This window comes from Falco peregrinus, chromosome 5 (assembly GCF_023634155.1).
Source record: "Falco peregrinus isolate bFalPer1 chromosome 5, bFalPer1.pri, whole genome shotgun sequence".
NCBI classification, from domain to species: Eukaryota; Metazoa; Chordata; class Aves; order Falconiformes; family Falconidae; genus Falco; species Falco peregrinus.
The window spans coordinates 44501002-44520398 of record NC_073725.1 but is presented as its reverse complement, the minus strand read 5'-3'; the positions used below and the strand labels follow the sequence as shown (position 1 = coordinate 44520398).

The window sequence follows — 19397 nt, the reverse complement described above, 5'->3', positions numbered from 1 at the left end:
CTTTGTGTATTGTTTTATGAAACCTAGAGATAAAAGACATCACTAGATCATTTAGCATGATGTTTATTTCAGACCCTTACAGGCAAAAATCAGTGAAAAATACTGATTCTCATGACTTGACTTGTTTGACTTGTACCAGTGATGTACTTCAGCTGTTAGCATCTTATTTAAGATATAATATTGATCAGAAAACCTTGAGATGCCTTCTGTTCTTCATGGCTTGTTCCAACAATTAATTTTATTGTTAGCTATATCTCAATTTCACTATGGATTTCTCTAGCTTTAGCTTTCGGTTGGTTATTATTAGCATTTTTATGTGCTTAAAAAAAAGGTTTTATTTATCTGCAGGTTTTCTTTATGTAAAGTATTTCTTTAGCCCTTAATTTCTGTGGATTTTCTGTACTCAAGTTTTTCAATATAGCTGTAAGTATTGGGCACTGGGTTTGTATATAGTGTTCTAATGTTTGTAATCGGATTATAAAATCACATTTCTTATATTATTACTGTTTTGTTTACAGAATCACAGATTACCGTAGTTCTCATTATTCTGATCACTTGTCTACCATAACTGCAGGCTTGTACATCAAAGGTTCCCTGTGTACAGTCTCTCATAGGTGCAGACATGACATAAGGTCCTTAATTGTGTAATTTTCAAAAATGCTTTTGATTTGATTGGTCCCACACTACCAGCCAGTCCATGTTCCGACTACTTCCTACACTTTTCACTGTAAATCACTGTGACCAAATTTATGTAGTGAAGCACTATGCTGAAGGCAACTTTATGTACTTCCAAATAATTGACAAATATCTTGGATAATTGTGTTGAGTATTAATCCCTGCCAAAACGCAGTGTTAGCATACCTGCTCAGTAATGATTTGGTGACAGGCAGGTTCAGAAAAAAATAATTCATATAATGTGTGCTTTTTGGTTGATGTGGGTGTGAATGTTCTGATCACTTAATCGTTACCTCCGAAGCCTAATTATGGCAAATGAAGTATTGTCTGTTTCACTGATTGTTTTGGCAGGCCTGCTGAAAGGATTTTGAACTTGCAAGCTCATGTGCTTTTCCCAGTTGTTTCAACTAGGCTATATGATGCCTCTCTGTACAAAATTTGCTTCAGATTTTATGGAAAATACTCCACTAACATATATATATGTGTGTGTGTGTGTGTGTTATGAGGCTCATATGAAAGAGACATTTCATTATATGTTTGTTGATGGCAGATTAGCTCTCAAATACTGGAGGTTTACTTCTAACGCTATCATTATGGGGATGAGGTATTTTGGAAGAATTGAAAGTTTTGGCAAGGGTAGATACTCAGAGAAAAAGATGAAAGACATGAAAAACTACAGTTTGTGAGAAGTTTTTTGTAGTTGAGGATACACTTATCACTGAGCATGGTTTTTTGTTAGTTTGCTCAAAGGTCCCAGTACAGCAGATGTATGAATGTATCGTGACTTAGAGACAGATATATATAATCCCATTGATTTTATTAATAGTACAGAAATTACATTTTTTTTAAACAGGAATGTTTGCTCATATTTGCATTGATATTGAATAGTTTGTCTTTTTTTTTTTTTACTGTATTTTCTGTGAATTCTGGGAAGTCTTGTTCATGCTTAAGAGCCTTGCAGAGAGAGGGAGCTCCAGCTTGATGTATCATACTTCCTTGGCAGCAGTTCTGCGCTTGTTTTTTTTGTTCTTTCTCTATGAAGTGGTTGTTTCTTCTGTGAAAAATTCTCTGAATTCTGTATGTTTACATCAACTAACAGGTAAAATGAATATATACTTTTCTGAAAACTTTTAAAATATGGACCTCATACTTATTATGGAAGAAAACACAGCGGTTTTATTACATGGCACTTCATCCAAAATGCTGATTACTTATCTTCTAAAAATGACAGCTGATATAGGTTAAAGCAAATAACCATTAGCCAGATACTATTAATAATGCCACTGATAAAATTAATGTAATAACAAGGTGGAAGACTAACGAGGAAGGTCAAAGTATGTGATTATGTGCAAGTAATTCATCAAACTTCAAAACCCGGATCATGGTACCATAAAATAGTAAAATGTGTAGCCAGTATGGGAATAGTATTGGAGGCCTTCAGGAACGTGAAGTACTGTACTTTAAGAGAGTTTGCTAATTGTTACCTGCTAAAGTCTAGGCATCCCAGTGATGCATATGTTTATATGCAGTTCAAACATAGGGGACAAATGATATCTCTTTTTTTCTAACTTTAAGTTGTTAAATACACAGTCAAATTTAGTCTTTTGGTAAAGAACTTGATAGTTCTAAAGGTAGAAAATATTCATAGAAAATTAGTATCTTTGCGGTGGGAAGTCAGTAAATTACAAAACAACTTCTGCTACAGAAGAACTAGAACTCTGTAAAAGTCATAAATCATGTAAAGGACCAAGGATTTTACTTTGGAGTGGTAGACTTGAAATGGTTTTCATAGTGCTTACAATCTTGGATTATCCATTTACTTTCTGCTGTTGCCTTTTTTTTTTATTTTATTCAATAAACTAGAAAAGTTACTACACTGGGAACATGATGTATTTTAATTGCCAAATCACAGAAAATAGTACTTAGTGTAAGCTATTCATTTACCCTATTGAGCTTGAAGTCAGCCTCTGGTTTCACCAAGACTGTTTCTCTCCACTGCATTTCGTTTTATGAGCACCAGTAAGTCTGCTCATAATTAAGGTCTGCTGGATATTGGTGCCCACGTAGGGCATAGTGGTCTCATGGGGACTCCGGTGGACAGTGAGTAGGCTGTCGCAGAACTGGGAAGAATGTCTGAAATCTTTTTCTGCATGCTTTATCCTGCATTTCACTTAAAATTTATGCACAACAATGTTAGAACAGTATTTGAGACTGGAGGAGAAAAATGCATTTTAAAAGCCTGTTCTGTTACAGTGGATGGCCACATCATCTAAACCCAGCACCATCAGAATATGACACTAAGTATTAAGGGAACACTTGTGTTTCTAAACTCTGAATCACAGCTGCAGTTGTCGCTACTGTCAGCATGATCAAACACATCCTTGCTTTAGGTTGTGGTGGTGGCAGCAACACCAGCTTCCTGGCTGTCTGTCAAGCCTTAGCAGATGTAGAATTCAGCTGTCTAGGCATCATCTACTGTTTGGAAAACCTGGACCTTACTCTCTTTAGGGGAAAGCACTAGGTCAGGTCGTAAGTGTCTTTTGAGTTGCCAGTTGAATTGCTGGTAATGAAGAGATTACTGAAGAGAGAGGTCTTCTTCTTGGGTGTCTGCTGTGGACTTCTGTTGTGAGGGTGAAATAGTTTGTGATCTGTTTTGCTTTCTCCATCTTCGCCTGGAAGAGCAACAGTGCTTGGCTGCCTTAAGTTGAGGCTTCACAGTGTACATCATTACCTTGGAACATAACTTCTTAACTTCCTCTACCTAAAATCCTATATGATGTTACTGTTAAACCACTTTTATGTGCTTTCCTATTCTAAAAAGTGGCTTTGTAAAGTTCTGAGGTAAAACCATTCTCAATGGGTTATTGGGAGTCCGGTGTCAATGGTGCTGTGACTTAAATTCTATTTATTTTGTTTTAATTCAGTATGTGAGCCATTGTGATATGTAAGGGATGTGCTGAACTCCTACATCTTGTTGAGTATTTGTGGGAGACACAAGGTTTTTTTTAGTTCTGGTTGAGTGCCTGTTTGAGGTTGTACTGCCATCTTCTCTAGGTGGGATTATTTTGTTCCTTGGATACTTAGCAAACAGCAGGGTGTCTTTCTGTGTTAGGTCTTCCCCTGTCACTTAAATGCCTGAAGAAAGCCTAGATACTGTCTTTGATACCTCATTTTAAAGTGGGTGCAGTGTCTTCTGGACATACTTTTAGAGAATTAGTTCTAAAACAACAGAAAGAGCCTAGGTGACCAATCTGCAGGCTAGGCTCTCATTGTTTAAATGTTAGTTAGATGCATTCAGGCTTTGACTATTAACATATTTTGAGAGGGAGGATTAGCAAACAGTAGCTGACAGAGTGCAAGATTAAAGGAAAATCCAGCAGTCTTGCTATGTCTGCACTGTTAGTGCATTCCAAGTGAACATATGCAGTGTGCTTGATTGTTTTGCAGGACTGAACTACAGTAGTGGAAATTGTCATTTAAGGTAACGTCCTAGAATATTTTGGCCATTATATGTGTTTGCAGTAAATAGCTGGTGAAGCCATTGTTACTTATCCATGCAAATCTTAACTCAGACTCTAGAAGCTATTACATAAGGCAGCTTTGGGGAAAAATGAGATAATGATTAATATATGTGAATTGATTATAAATATTACCTTATGAAGCAGACAAAAATAATTTTGCACCAGTATTGTCTTTAGTAACATCGAAACAATGAGAACTGCTGACTAACACTTTGGGGCTTTCTTTTAGTTTGGTTTTTTTGGGGAGTATATATTATTTGATTGTATTTACTGGGCATACTTGTAGAAGGATGCTAAAAAAAAATTCCAAATTCAAGTATTCACTTAATATTTCATTTATTGAGACTAATTTGACAATTATAAGCAAAATTAGAGATTTTTCACAAAACCAGGTCTCTGAACAATGTACATTTAAAAGTTTAAAGGATTGTTAGTTATTCTGTTAACTTTCAAGATCTGTATGAATTTCCTGTTCTTGTTGGACTTCTGAAAGGTACTGTGAAACAGTCTTCATTTACTGTTTTCTTAAATATTTGGTTCCTTAGAGTTTGTCAAGTCTATGGAGCCTTGTCACAGTGCTGTTCTTGCATGTATTCTGTTAGGAAAAGGAATTCTGCATCAAGAGTCTGTAGGTAACAGTCCCTCTGTCCTCTATAGGATTTTTTTTTTTCAAGAAGGTTTTCATGAAAAACACATTTCTCCTCTGATGCTCAGAAGAGTATTAGGACATGGTTGCAAAGGCAGATAAGCTGATGTAACGACTCGGTGCCGCTGAGAGGTGTCATTCTCCTTTTGTTCATCCACCACTTTTAAATGATTTGGAGGTTGGTTTGTTTTTTTCATTTGAGTGTAAAGGAGTAATTTTCTATTAGATTAGTGAATTGAATTAATTTGCCAAGTGGATGGATGACTGTTGAAGCATAAATAGAAGAGAGAGGACAACGTACACACTCAGTGGAGAGTGGAAAGGTGGAGGCAGAGTAGAACTTTCCTCTTTTGGCTGCAGCCAGCTGTTAGATCAGCTCTTTCAGTTTAGGAGCATCCAGTTATTTTGCATACAGCATATATTTTTTTAAACAATGAGGAAAAACCAAGAGTCCCCCTTGGCATACCTGAAGTTTCTGGATGCTTTCTGAGTGTTCACACTTCTTTTTCTGATCCTTATCCTCTTGTCTTTCCTAAAGTTCTGGCAATTTTCAGTCAACCTTTTATCTTTCTTTTGAGATCATCATATGTAGCAGATATGTTTTCAGCTACTGGGATTTAGGGTGGTGGTTTGTCCCTCTTTCCTGTCCCTGAAGTTTGCTGCTTCCATTTAATACCATTTGAGTGCCAGAGAGAGCAGAAAATGGTGATCAGTTTGAGCAATGAGGTCCAACATTTAAATCCACCAAAACATGTAAGTGCTAGAACAGAGCTATTTATAGTTGCAGAAATATGAAAACAGAGAAGCTATTTGTTTACTTAAAAGCTTTTACACAGCATGACTGACCATAGAGTAATATAAAATTGTCTAAAACTCACCTTTCTACCTTTGCCAGTTTCTTTGAAGCCGCCTGGACTTTCAAAATCTTTTAATAGCTTTTAAATGCTTTCGCCTATACTAATCTTAATTGCAAATTGGTGTAGCAGTAGTAAGAAATAACTGTGATTTGGTGGGGCTTCTCATTTGGCCGTTAAAGGCATAGCTCAGATAGAAGAGGGGCTAAGTTGGTGCATTGCTGTTTGCTTTTCATAAATAAAATTATTATGCAAAACTCTGAATTCTCTTTTTAACAAAGAAATTGAAGCCTCTTTCTCAGTGGAAATTTTTCTCGGTGGAAATAGCATTAAGAGTTGAGGAGCTAAGCCTGCTTCTGAATGATACTTCTCTGCAGTATTGGTAGCATTACTTTTTTTTTTTTTTTTTTTTACTTCTGTATAGAGGAGAAGAAGCCTAAAGTCAAGAAACCAAAATCAGAATTCCCTGTATACACAGTTCTGGAGTCACGTACCTATATACCATCGTATGATCATGGAGCTTCAATTGAAGAGATTGAGGAACAGATGGATGATTGGTTGGGAGGCAGGAACAGAACACAGAAAAAGAAGGTAAGTTCAAAATCTTTTCATGTTGTTACATATTTTAAATGCTGATTCATTTGCTTGCTGCTTAAGAAAAATGTAATATTGTATGTATACCACCACAATATTCATATACCATTGAAGTCCAGAGAAGTATTGTCAGGCAGAGGCATAATGGGAAAGATTATATTGATGTTCAATGTAATTTGTGTAATGATACTTGAAGGGTTGTTATAGTAGGATGTCATTGATTAAAATATATGAAAGCCCTCTATGGTTTTTAATATAAATACTGTTCTTGTTCACTAGAAATTAGTAGGACATCATGCTGTCAAGTTATATGAGGCTTGGTTGTTTCTCTTAATTGCAGTTAATATCATTTTGCTTGCAAGAATAGATTCTCTATTTAAAAAAGGAAAAAAACACAAAGGAAAAAGAAAGAAGAAACCTTCACTTTTTAATATCCAGGTGTAGTATCTTTTGATTATGGAACTGTTTATGTACTTTGTGCATTTCATCTGACTTATGGAAAAGTCCTAACAATTCTACTTAGGCCTATTGTTAAGGTACTTTCTACTTAGAGGTAAGGGTTCTTGGTGACAGTTAGTGTACTTACCTTCTGCGAAATTTTACTAAGACATACTGGCTTGAAAAGGTATAGTTTCATCTTGAAACTGTTTGATTCCTCTGTGCTTCAGATTTGCTTACTCCTTAATTGTTTTCAGGCTTGTGAAAAAATCCCTCACATTTTTAGCCAGAATTGATTTTTTTTTTCTAAAATAACTTGAATTTTGCATAACCTGTTTAATTATCTACCACTGTTGGATTCCTAAGCTTCATGACTTCCCACTTGTCACTTTTCTCTTGCTGTATCTTTTGTCTTTCTGTATTATTTAGTGCATCTGTGTTCTGTTTACTTTTACATTTCTGTAGCAAATCCATTCTGCAAATATTCTTAGCTTTTAATTTCTGTGTAAGGGATTGATTGACACTGAATCCTTGAACACTGGAGCATATTTTCATGCCCTTAAAGAAAGTAAGAACTTGGGTCCTTAATTCTGTAGGTGAGTTATGTGCGAGTAAAGAGCGTCTATACAGTCATTGCTTTGTTTAGCTTGAGAGGTGTCTGTGCATTGGTTTCCTGTTAGTTAGATCCTGTGAACCAGCTTTGCTCACTAGGTTGTGTGGGCAAATTACTAAAGGAGAAAAGATGTATGTTTGTTTACAGTAGTTTGGGTTGGTTGCATGCTTGACTATCTGGATCCCCAAATTCACTTTTATCTCTGATGGAAATTGAGGGGGGTTTTTTATTTCCGTGAAAATGAAGGAATTGAGTAAGACTGGGCCTATTTCAGACATAATTTTGCATCTCCTACACAGAATGTATAGAAGTTGTGTCTTCAGAGACACTGCTAAGAGAACAAGTTGCAGGTTCATCCTTTCAGAAACAGGAGTTGCAGAAATTAAAATATCAAAGAAGTGTTATTAAAAGGTAAGTAACTTGTTTTTCTACACCTAGACCTGGAGGTTCAGTATTGTATCTCATCACTTCAAATGAGTTCATTTTTTGAATTATATTCTGTTAGGTAGGAATGACATTAACATCTTAGGGACAAGCAGGCAATTTGCAAGTATACTGTCTGGGCAGAGTGTTTGTCCTGAAAAGCCGAGGTGTGCTTCTCTTTCCTGACAGCTAATATGTTACAGCAATGCAACATCGACATTTAATACAGTAGTGGAGAGAAACACATTCATAAACTGTACAAAGAAATAGAGAATATGTGGTACAACCATTTTCCCAGGGAGCTTATTACAAATCATATAACACAGCCATTCTCATGTTGACATACAAATGGGTCCTACAAGCTACTAAAGCCAGTAACACAAGTGAATTGTTCCTGTCATGTGACACATTCTTTGTTTTAGAAAGATGTATTTTCCTCCACTGCAATCACACATGCAAACTGAGAGAGTGTCCCTTTTCTACCTCCCTCTTCTTGCATGGACATGTAATAAAGTGCTGTGTAACATTCACCTCTCAGTTCTGCTGGTCTTAGGAAAAAGTGACTCTTTCATAAATCATTTTGCCATCAGACTTTCTTGCAATTGTCATGCTTCACTCATGAGAGAGCTTTTGGGTTTTTTCCCCCTTTCTTTAATGATATCTCAGGGATGTGCACTATGTACGGCCTACCCATCTTGAGAGTAGTTATCTGTATGGTAAGATAAAAGTACCTTCATATAGTGGTATGTTATCATATCATCTGTTCAGAAATAAGGAAGTGGAATTGCTGACCCTGGTGTTGGTATCCCAAGTGTTGATGATTATAATTCATTTAATATTGTTCACAAACCTCTTTGCACTGTCAACATTTGTACTTTAGGAGGTGCCTGTAATCCATGGACGGGACTAGTGTTTCGGAAGTGGTGTACCAAGCAGAATGCCCAATTTGATAAAAATTTAGATTGTATTCAGTTATTAGGTTGAAGTCAGCCTGTGTGATGTTTTTTTTCTTAATACATGCCGATATTTGAATACTTTGGTTCCTTTCATTTCAGGGGACCTTTTTTTTTTTTTTTAAAGGTGGTTTAATGGTTCGTGGGCTGCAGTCCTGTAAGCTGTTTACTGATGTTTCTTCTAGTTTGGAAGAGTACATTTGCACTCTTTGGAAGAGTGGATTTAGAAGTCTAAGGTTATGAATTTAGATGCATCAAAGCTGAATAAAAGAAATTCAGATTTTTATTGTTCCATCTGCAACAGGAATCTGGATATTTTTCTGACAGGTATTAGTCTAGGAAGTAACATCATAGACTAAATAGCTCTGTAAAGTAGATATATCAGCATGGAGAAGATAATGGCTTTCAGAAGTCTGACTCATCATTGTTTCATTAACCTTACATAAGAGCTCTACATTTTATTTGTGGTCCAAGAGTGTGCCTTTGGCCCTGCAGAAAAATAAAATTAGAATTTTCTTCTTAAAATAAATATTATTAATTATTTACAATAACTGGAATTCTGTATTTGTAAAGAAAAAAGGATATTTGTGTTTCTGTCACAGGTTTGATTGATTTAGAGTTGGTGGTTTCAGAGGCCAGTTTCCTGGGCTTCCAAAAAAAGAAAAACAAACCACTTTTTGTAGCCTAGAAAGACATGTTATTATTGATCTTTTCAATGTGTCTAATAAGTCAGGAGGTGTAGGAATAAAGTGCAGCTTGTCAAAAGTTAAGCTATTGGATACTGTAACTGAATACAAGAAAAAGATCAATGTTGATGTTAAGAAACAGGTCAAGAGGAGTTGGGCGGAGAGGCTGGAATTAAGACTAATCATGATCTGGGGATAACTTCGGAAGAAAACAAGTAAATTAGTGTTTATTGAAGGTGATCTTGAAAGTAAAGGCTGATGAAAATTGCTTGGAAATGAGAATTGCCATCTGTAGTGGGGAGATAAAATTTTAATAACAAATTCAGAAGACTTTGTAGGGTAGACCTTACCCCAAAGTTCATTTAAAGTATCATCTGTACCGAAAAGCAGACAGCGTCCTTTCTTAAAAAGGAAAAAAATACATGCAACTGTCACCCTACGAAGTGAGCAAACTCAGTTCAAAATAAAATAACATCAATACAGAAGTACATGGAAAATAATATAAAAAGCAATTTGGAGTACCAGTGTGTGTTTTGTATTGGTCTACTAACTTTAATTGATAGTTGCTTAGAAACATTTGGGTTTTTTTTTATCTGGTCTGCGAATATAATATGGAAGCTAGTAATGTACTGTTGATTACTGTTTCCATAGGGTTTAAGTATTGAACGGCTTCCTTCTTAGGCAAGGTAAAATGGTCTACCAAGAGATGTAGAAAGAGGAGTGTTTTCTGATTTTTTTTTTTATTATTATTTTTGTTGGTAAATTTGCATAGCTGACTGAAAATGTGCTTAAAGCACAGCAGTTATTCTGTCTTAGTTTGTGAACACACTAAGTTCATGTCTGTAAGGGGCTTGTCTTGCCATGTTGTTAGCCTCTACTTAGAACTGAATATTAAAAGAAAGCGAGCTACTGGGAGACTCTTAGATAATATTCAGTATTACAGTACTGAGAGGTAATTCTTAGGCGTTTCTCTGCGGTGATTTGTCCACCTTTAGGACTTTTTGTATAGTCTTGATTGTTGCACTTTCCAGAAGTAAAGAAAAATTAACAGAAAGACTAGATCAACAATAAAAATAAATTTAGAAAATCATATTTATAAGGAGAGGTTAAATAGATAGAGGTTTAGACCAGAAGAGGGGAGCTGTTGGGGGAATAACTGGATGCATCTTTTTTTCCAGTCTGTTCCAGGCTGTTTCAGGTAAAATTATAACCATTTATCATTGATTACTACCTTTCATAAATTTGCAGAGAAAGAAATACCAAATTTAGCTTGCAGCCAGGATGTTTAAATTCAGATCTGGGAAGACATGCGGGGAGAGATGTGTAACTGGAGCGTGTTGCCTAGCCCATTTGTGAAACCTTTATTTGACCATCTATCCTGTTCTTCAACTCCATCTGTTGAAAATAGTGTGAGCAGACTCAATTGTATTTGAGAACATGGAAATTAAGTAATACAGCTCTTGAGTGTTTATTTTCAGTATAGGAAAGAATATACTTACCTAGCACAAAATTGCATATTCATATAGCACTGTTTAACACTATTCATGCAAACTGCATATGACTGTGAAGCTTAGAGGAATTACTAAAAGCTCATTGTCATGCTGTTAACACACCTCTTCAAAGCAAGCACTGAAAAAGTTTTATTTCTAAGATTGTTTTTGTTCTGTCACTGAATGTTTGTACTCCCAGATCTTCCAGGTTGTTAAGAGGAGATGTGTATCTTGATTTAGTTAGCTTGAGCTTCTGATTTTTTATTATTATTTTTTCTTCTTTATCTGTCACTAAAAAATTGACTGGAAGAAGTGTTCTGTGTATGTTTGTTAGGAAGTAAGGGAAATTTGGAGGGTATATTGCCATGGAGTTCCTTCTAGGTTTTGTGGCCTGCATACATTGTTAAGCCACTGTTGCATTCATTTTTAGCCATTTAACATCTGCTTTCCTGTTTGGCAACCTATTATGTGGAGTGGGAAGAAAAAGCAACTTACTGGAGGACGTGTTTTGTTACATCGGATCTTGTTCTGTCCTTTCTGCAAGTATTCATGCAAGAATATATATGTATTTACTGTTTCTGGAATGATTCTATTGATGAATCATTGCCAAGTAATTTCTCTCTGTGGGATTTCTCTCATTTTCTTTGTTCTGATTTGATTTTACATGATTTGTAACATGCGTTGTTTTCATGAAAGCTCAGTGTTTATGTGAATGATGTTACACGAAAATCTTGGCCCTTGAGAAGTCAGCGGGAGATTTATCATTGTCTTCAGTGGGATGAGGATTATAATTCCTTTTGGTTTACAGATTCCTCATCTTTGCCCACTGGAATCTCCTCTTCGTTCCATATAATGATTTGACTCATTTGTCTCTGAAGATAGAGTTCCAAGTTCTACCTCAGTGAGGGGTGAATACTTTTGACCTTTTGATATTTGCTTGCTCTGTAAAGGGGAGATAAAGGTGGAGAAAGACAGTGCCTGATCCCTTCCAGCTGGACCAGATGTATGGGTAGAAAATGATGTTTCTCATTATTTTTGTTTTTCATGTTATCCTGCGGCACTGCTTGGCATTTGGGTATTTTTGATATTGCAGGAGCACCTGGCTTGATTTTACTAAAGCAGGAGTAGTAAAAACTATTTTTGTGCACAAAGTTTGGAAAGCTTAGATAACATTGATCTCCTGCATTTGCTACACTTTACCCTTAAATTAGGATTATTAAAAATGCCATGAAACAAAATTATACATAAGCTTTTACACAGTGGGTTTTACACAATTTATTGGTAGATGCTGGAAACACAGTTAGCATTTTTTCCAGTTTTTGAACCTGTAGGCAGTGGTCATCTTGTACTGAACACTTTTTCTTGTTAAAATGCCATTTTTATGTTTATCAGCTTGGGCCATCAAAGCACTCTCCTTCATAGATAGGATATTGATAAACAAGTGAGCTTTTTAATCACAAAGGAGGTTTTATTTGAAAGTTATCTGTGGAACAATGATATAAAATAACTTTAAATGTACAAAGGAGGCCTCTGCTTTATAACATTAAAAGGAAAAATGCTATACAAATGCTAAATTATTATTTTGCTAGTTTAAAAAGTATAGTTTTGACATTTAAATCTTAGTAATTTTATAATCTGGCACATTTCATAATTGCCAGCTAGCTGCCACCTGCTCTCTTCTGCCTTGAATCTTCCCACATCTGTGCTGCTTTGAAATCTGAGTATGCTTTTTCTTTAGGAGCAAATAACATGGTGCTTGTTCTCATCAGATGTCATATGACGGATTACCTGAATACAGTTTCCAGGCTTTTAAAAAATGTTAATTCCTTAAGCAAGCAGTTTGTATCTTAGCAGGATTAAGGTGCTGTATAAACCAGATGTTTTAATAAATTGGTCTTTGAGGGGAAGGGTTACTCTTTTAGTGTGCTAGCTGAGGTTACCTGATTTCAAAATAACTTAATCTGAACAGTGAAACAAATACGGTATCTGAAAAATGTGTCTATATTCTAATGCTTTTTTATTCCTGGGACAGGTACAAGTAAGCAACCAGCAGTCTGAGGTTCCTTACGGCGTCCTGCTAGCGTGCCTTGACCCAGACCCAGAGAGATTGCTGTAGACTCTCTCAGGTCGAGAAAGTAAATCACTCTGTGGGCCCATTGAATGTAAGACACTATATTGAGACTGCCAGCAACCATACCTGTTAGTGTCAGTTATGAAGCTGTTCACTAGGAGCTAGTCTAAGCTCATAATACACTTTAACCTGAGCTCCAAACTCTCATCAGATGGTGATGACTTTGAGTCACTATTGATCTGGGCCATATTGAATTTAGTAACCCTGAGGTGAAAATGTCAGTATTCTATTACCAGACTCTTAAGCAATGTAGTGACTCTGAAAAGATACCGCATTTAAAAAAAGAAAGGAAAAAAAACTATCTGCATTAGAGTGCTACTGAAAGTGTTAAGTCATAAGACTTCAGGCTTTACTATGGTTTAATATGCTTTGAATCACTGCAAATGCTGCAGGCTCAGCCAGAGTAGAATATTGGGGTTTGCATTTTAAAGTAACTCTACAGTTTGTGTCCTACAGGTAACTCCTACAGTTATCATATTTACATCAGTGTTAGTGAAAAAGCTAGTTTTGTCCTATACACATACTTACTTAAAAAAGTGTTTAAGTCTACCTATATAATATACTTGGGCTCCTGCCTGAGGTTGGTGAGCAGGATCAGAACAATGTAAGTTTTTTTTTCTGTGCGGCAGAACAATACTGATAAAATATTGATGATAACAGTGGGACAGTGTAGAGAAGGAACGTTTTTGTCACATACTGTGTGAAGCAGGGAACAGGACTCAATTTACCAAGAGAGTAGACAGGCCCTTGGTTATTCTAAACTTTTTGTGCAATGGTTTTGTCCCATATGTACATATTAGTAATTCTGTTCCCCTTTCTCCTCCAGTCAGCCTAATGACTTATGATGTTCAAATCCAAAGTAAAGTCCATAAAGGCGTAAATATTTTAATAGCTTTAAGGAGAGAATAAATGTGATTTTTTTAGAAATATTATTTTTAATTCTCGAGTTTTCCTTGGAGAAGATGACCCACATGTTTAAATCTGGAATAAGACCTCTTTGCTTTTGACCTGTGAATATCAAATCATTAGGGTCAGAAATCCGATTTCATCTGCTGTATTAAACATAGTGGGTTTAATCCTCAGCTTTTCTTAAGGAGGAATAAAGGGTGGTGATGATTATTCTTCAACCAGCATCTCAAGCTGGTGTTTTCAGTGTTATGGCAGATATACATCAAAGAACAAATTGTATTTGTAAATACAAAATGAAGAAAATAAATTCCCCTAGTGATGGATTCAGAGAAAATAGTTGTTATGACCGGGACAAATGTCAGAAGTAGTAAGCATTGAACCAAGGGTTAGAGACTTTTGCCTAAAGAGGTGAGGAATATGTAAAGACTGAATAAACACTAACTGAACTACTGCTATGTAAGAATGTGGAATTTTTCTGCCTTTCTCTTTTGAACCTGTTGGTTAGGTTGGATAGGTTAACAAAGCATAGAAAACTTTATTTCTTTATTTGTTCTTGAATTTAGAGAAATAATGGTGTGTTTATAGAATACGTAATTCAGTAATATTCTGCTCTCAAATGTACCGTGCTCAGGCTGGCTAGAACTAGTTTGGGTGGAGAGGTGTTGTGATCTATGCAAGCAGGAACGTCATGCTATGAACCTTTAAGGAGAATATTAAAAAGAATCTAAATTATATAGATAAATGATTTGGTATGTCACCCAGGGGAAAAAGATTTTTGGAAACAGTATGTTTCACAGCACAATCGAAATTCAGTCTAAATTGCAAAGGAAACAAACAACCAAAATATGTATTTCCCTAAGGATGTTTTCTGAAGATAGTAACAAAATGTTATGTAAACACTTATACACTAGTTTTTTAAAAACAGATCAGCCATGCATATGTATTGAATTAAGGCAATGCAGTTGACATTTGCCTGGTACTTCCTGGTCCTGATTTTTAAAACTTTCTGTCCAGTTAAATATAGTAGCATCAGTTCTTGTCTTGTACAGACAATAATAATAATAATATGCTGATTTCAACATCATGCTATAGATGCTGTGGTGTCAAGTTCTAGCTTTCAGTGATTTTTTTCAGCTGAATCTGTATTCCAGAAATTATTGATGTGTCTTGCTGCTGTAATTCAGTCTGACTAGTTTTACACATACATGTGTGTTTCCTGTTTGTAGTCCTCAACTTTTTTGAGTGTGCCAGCTGAAAACTACCCAAAAGCTCAAGGTAATTGTGCAAAGTGTTAATCTGTGTGGACAAGCACACAGGATTTTTAAAGGCAGCTCTGTTTCTGCACTACAGCCTCTGTTTAGACACCTGCCTGGGTCCAAATTAGGGCTATACAGCTTCTGTTATATTAGCTTTTTTAACTCGGGTTGGACTTGTTAATTTACCTCAGGTCTTGAGTCCTGTTTCACTTCTGAGATTGACATGATAGTTGTCCATCACAGAAAGACATGGTAGTTGACATAAGAGAAACCTCATACCTGTGAGGAGAAACAGGAACTCAGTCTTTCCCAGTCAACCCTGTTGAACTGTGACTCTTGTCACTGCGAGTGTCTCTTCTGTCCTGAAGTTGGTACCCATTTTACATAAATTTGCAAGAAGCTGTGCAGTGTCTTTGTAATTATTAGTCTTCATTGCACTGGGTTTGTAGTCTTCTCAGCCTGGGAGAGATGTAGAAAAACATCTGATGGGACTGCTCTGATTTAGCCTAGTTGGGGTCAGGGAGTAGTGGAAATCTTGATTTTCCTTGGCAGTGCTCCCTCCCTGTCACCTCCCAAAACAGTCACTTCTCTCAACTACGAAATGACAAGCAGGGAAGCAGAAGAGACTGTAGTTGCACATATAGAGTGTAGAAGCTGGAGGAAGAGATGAAAGCTGGTTAATCACTGTGACCTTGTCCCACTTGCTCCTGCCCATCCAATGGGAAGGAGACAGCAGTCTAGCGTTGACAGTGTATCCTCAGAATTTTGCCAATAAATGAGAGGCAAGGACGATAAATATCCCTGAAATGGGATTTGCACAGATTCCACAACTTGGGGATCAGAAAGAGTTTGCAGTTTATGGTACCAACTTCTGTAGTGCAGTTCACTGCTGCTCTTTTCAGCTTTTTTTGAATTAATTTGACAGTGTGGACTGTTGCAAAATAGTTAGTTACTTTTCTTGGTATGAGTTTAGCTATCTTTAAATTGGAGAATGAAATTAGCTTCAAATAAATCTATTTTAATTTATAAGTGTAAATAAATATTGATGTTTCTGTATCTTATTTTCCAGACAAACCAGTTAGAAAATACAGTATCTTACCTTTCACAATACACAGTGCTGGTGCTTTCCTTTTCTTCCTGAGCCCACGACTATAGTGCAGTTTAGTCAAATTTATTTATAGTAATTGCTCAGAAACTATAATCTAAGGTAAACTTGAGCAACTCGGTATATACTGAACAATGTGAGATGTTTGGCTTTTGTTTTCAGAGTAAAGAAATATGTAATCCTGCCTTGCCAAGGAATGTTTTAATATAATCCTGCCTTGCCGAGGAATGATTTAATAGTACTGACATAGGCATTTTACCACTTAAGAACTCTCAGAGAATCTCAGTCTAGCTTTTAGCCATTTTCTGTATAGTTTTTGACACTCACAGAGGATGCAGTCTTGAAAAGATCACCTTTAGTCTTCAAAACCTTAGCTCAGCACCTTGAGCGTGCAGTTGTGTTCCGTTTAAGTGAAAGGAGTTGTGTCCAGATTTAAAGTTGAGTACATTTTGAATTGGGATGCTAGTTATTTGGCCTAAACCATTCTTTATAAAATGCTAGTGGATAATATATTACTTACCCAAACCTGCAAAAAGAGGAGAGCACTCTTAATGATGGCACAATATGAGAAATGGTACTTTGCAGTTGAGGTTGGTTTGTCATATTGGTGATAGCACTTCCCATCATTTCCAAAAAGCAGAATTTCTTAAATACAGTGACTATACTTGAGATGCAAATTGTGAAGGAGTGGAGTTTCTTGCATTGGTTGCAGTTGAGTACTGTGGAAGAATTTTTGTTTTGCTGCAGCCCTTGGAGTTTCACAAAGTAAGCATGCATTTACAGCATGCATATGCTTACAAAAGTAGCAGGTTTGAGGTGTTGTATAGTATCAGATTTTTTACATAGACTGCATTAGGATACATTAGCATTCTGACCATCCAAAGTTCTCCTAGTGGTGGTCTCTTTTTGAATCGTGAGATAAACTATGTGTCTGGATTTGTTATTTTGTTAAACCACACACACATGGGAACACAGAAAACATAATACTTTAATTTGTACTATTAACTAGGTGGTACATGTAATTCATATTGGTTATCTGGGTTGGAACAGCTCTAGTAAAAAATGTCAACAGATAATCTAGGTATTAAGTTACTATCTTAGTTACTAAGTGTGTGTGTTTGGTTTTTAACTACACTGGTCTTGACTGGATAGCTACCAGCATCAGCAATATTTCACTGCCTTGGGCTTTTTCTTAACTGTCCTTGTTTGGAACACTTGCCCAGAGCAAGTGAGTACAGGAAGAGACTGACATTAATGTACATTTTCAAATGGCCACAAAATAATGGGAAGGAAAAGCTGTGCATGTGAGAAAAGTGAAGGGTAACTTTGACTTTTAATTAGTCCAGACTTCGTTGTTATATTTGGGAATTTGACAGGTAGATTCAATGTTCGTATGTTAAGCAGTTTTAAGTAGTATTGCCCTTATTTTCAATTACACATACACTATTTCATTATAATTAACCATTTTGAAACATGGGTTTCTTTTGAAAGTGCAGTTGCTTGAGGTGGGCATTACACATCTGTGTTCTATGAATTCATGAAAACTACTCAGACTTCCTCCTCCATGTTATTACATGACAACTTAGAATGTTGGAAAACAGACCGGAAAATTTAGTTTAATATGGGCCATGTTCATGACATTTTCCAGGTAGCCTGTTTAGGGTATTAAATGCATACCATTTCTGATTCTTGCAGGCATGTTCTAGTGGGGACAGCAGACTGATGGGGATTTTTACACAACTGTTAGGTTGTAGACTGGATACTATTATCTATTTTTGTTCTCTACCAAAGAGAACTTGTATATTGAAACCAAACTCTTAAGTTTTGGTATTCTGCTTAGCAGAATTTTATCATTTTGGGACATGTTGTCCATTTGGAGAAGGGTGCTGGATTTTTTTTTCCTTTGGTTTTAACATGCTGATAGACCTAACTTGATGAGCTATACTTAGTAAAGAAGAAATATTTGAATACCACCGGTGGACGTAAATTGCTCTGTAATTGTGAAGTATGCATTTTGGGGATGCAGAGTGCCTCCTGCATTAGAGTTAAAAATGAAGAGAGCAGAATATCCAGGCTGTTTCGGGGAATAACTGATTACTGTCAAAGCAAGATAGCATTGCCAGTGAAAGAATTTACTTGCATGTGATACGGAAGGAAGAATGGTATTTAGTCAACAACTACGGTGTGGAAATACTTCTGATGGAGGTGGCTGAAACTATATTATGAAGGCAGGCAAGGCATAACACACACCCCCCTCATTTTGGATAAGCTATTTAAGGTGAATGAAGGTAGGAGAAGCAGGTTGCCAGCAACAGACCAAGGTAAAAAAACCCACAAATCCAAAAGTTATTGAGGTAAGATCTCTATCTTATGATAAAGTGTGTCAGGAATCAAGCCTGAAAAGCTGGTCAAAGGACAAACGAACAGAAGAGGACAGCACTGCGGAGCAGTCAGTCAGCAGGATTAGCAGCGTAGTAATATGTTGTTCATCATGACACAGTCCGTAAGATTGAGGATGGTTTAGTGTACTGAATGCTTTTTAATACCGTATGTTTTCAAAATACCCATAACGTGCCACGTTATACTGCAGTGGATTAAAGAGTGTACAGCCCAATATGTAATAGCCCAATGCTGTTAAATATTTGACACTTGCTTATTCTGCTTACTATTTTGTGAGACAAATAATAACCTTGCAAGGAAAACCACTTCTTACTAATAAAGACTAATCATATGTTTTAATGTATCTGCCATGTCTTTGGACTCATCTCCTCTAGTAAGTTTAATAGCATGGCCAAAGATTTTTAATGTATCAAGTAATTATGAAAAAAGTTGCCACCTGCAGTCTGTTAACTACTTATTACCCTATGCACTTATTTATTGAAGTTTAACAAAATTCTTTTCCTGAAGAGTTGACCTGTGTACTCTAGAAGGCTTGCAATTTCATGTTCTCTATCAAATGGCAATACTTTTCAAACTGCATTTAAAAATCCAAATAGAGTGGTGTTTTCAGAGAGAATTAAATGAAAAACGTTTATTCCCTTTCTTTGGGAATTTGTCTTCACATTAATATGTCACAGGCCAAACCTAATTACCTATTCAACCT

At 36.2% G+C, this 19397-nt stretch overlaps 1 protein-coding gene across 1 annotated transcript in view; it reads left to right on the top strand.

Moving 5' to 3' along the window:
* DNAJC1 (DnaJ heat shock protein family (Hsp40) member C1) overlaps window positions 1–19397 on the top strand; it is a 113403-nt gene that overhangs the window by 62831 nt on the left and 31175 nt on the right. Inside the window, exon 8 of the mRNA XM_055806260.1 lies at window positions 6121–6287. Within this exon, the coding sequence (XP_055662235.1) occupies window positions 6121–6287 (167 nt within the window). The remainder of the gene's footprint in view (window positions 1–6120; window positions 6288–19397) is intronic.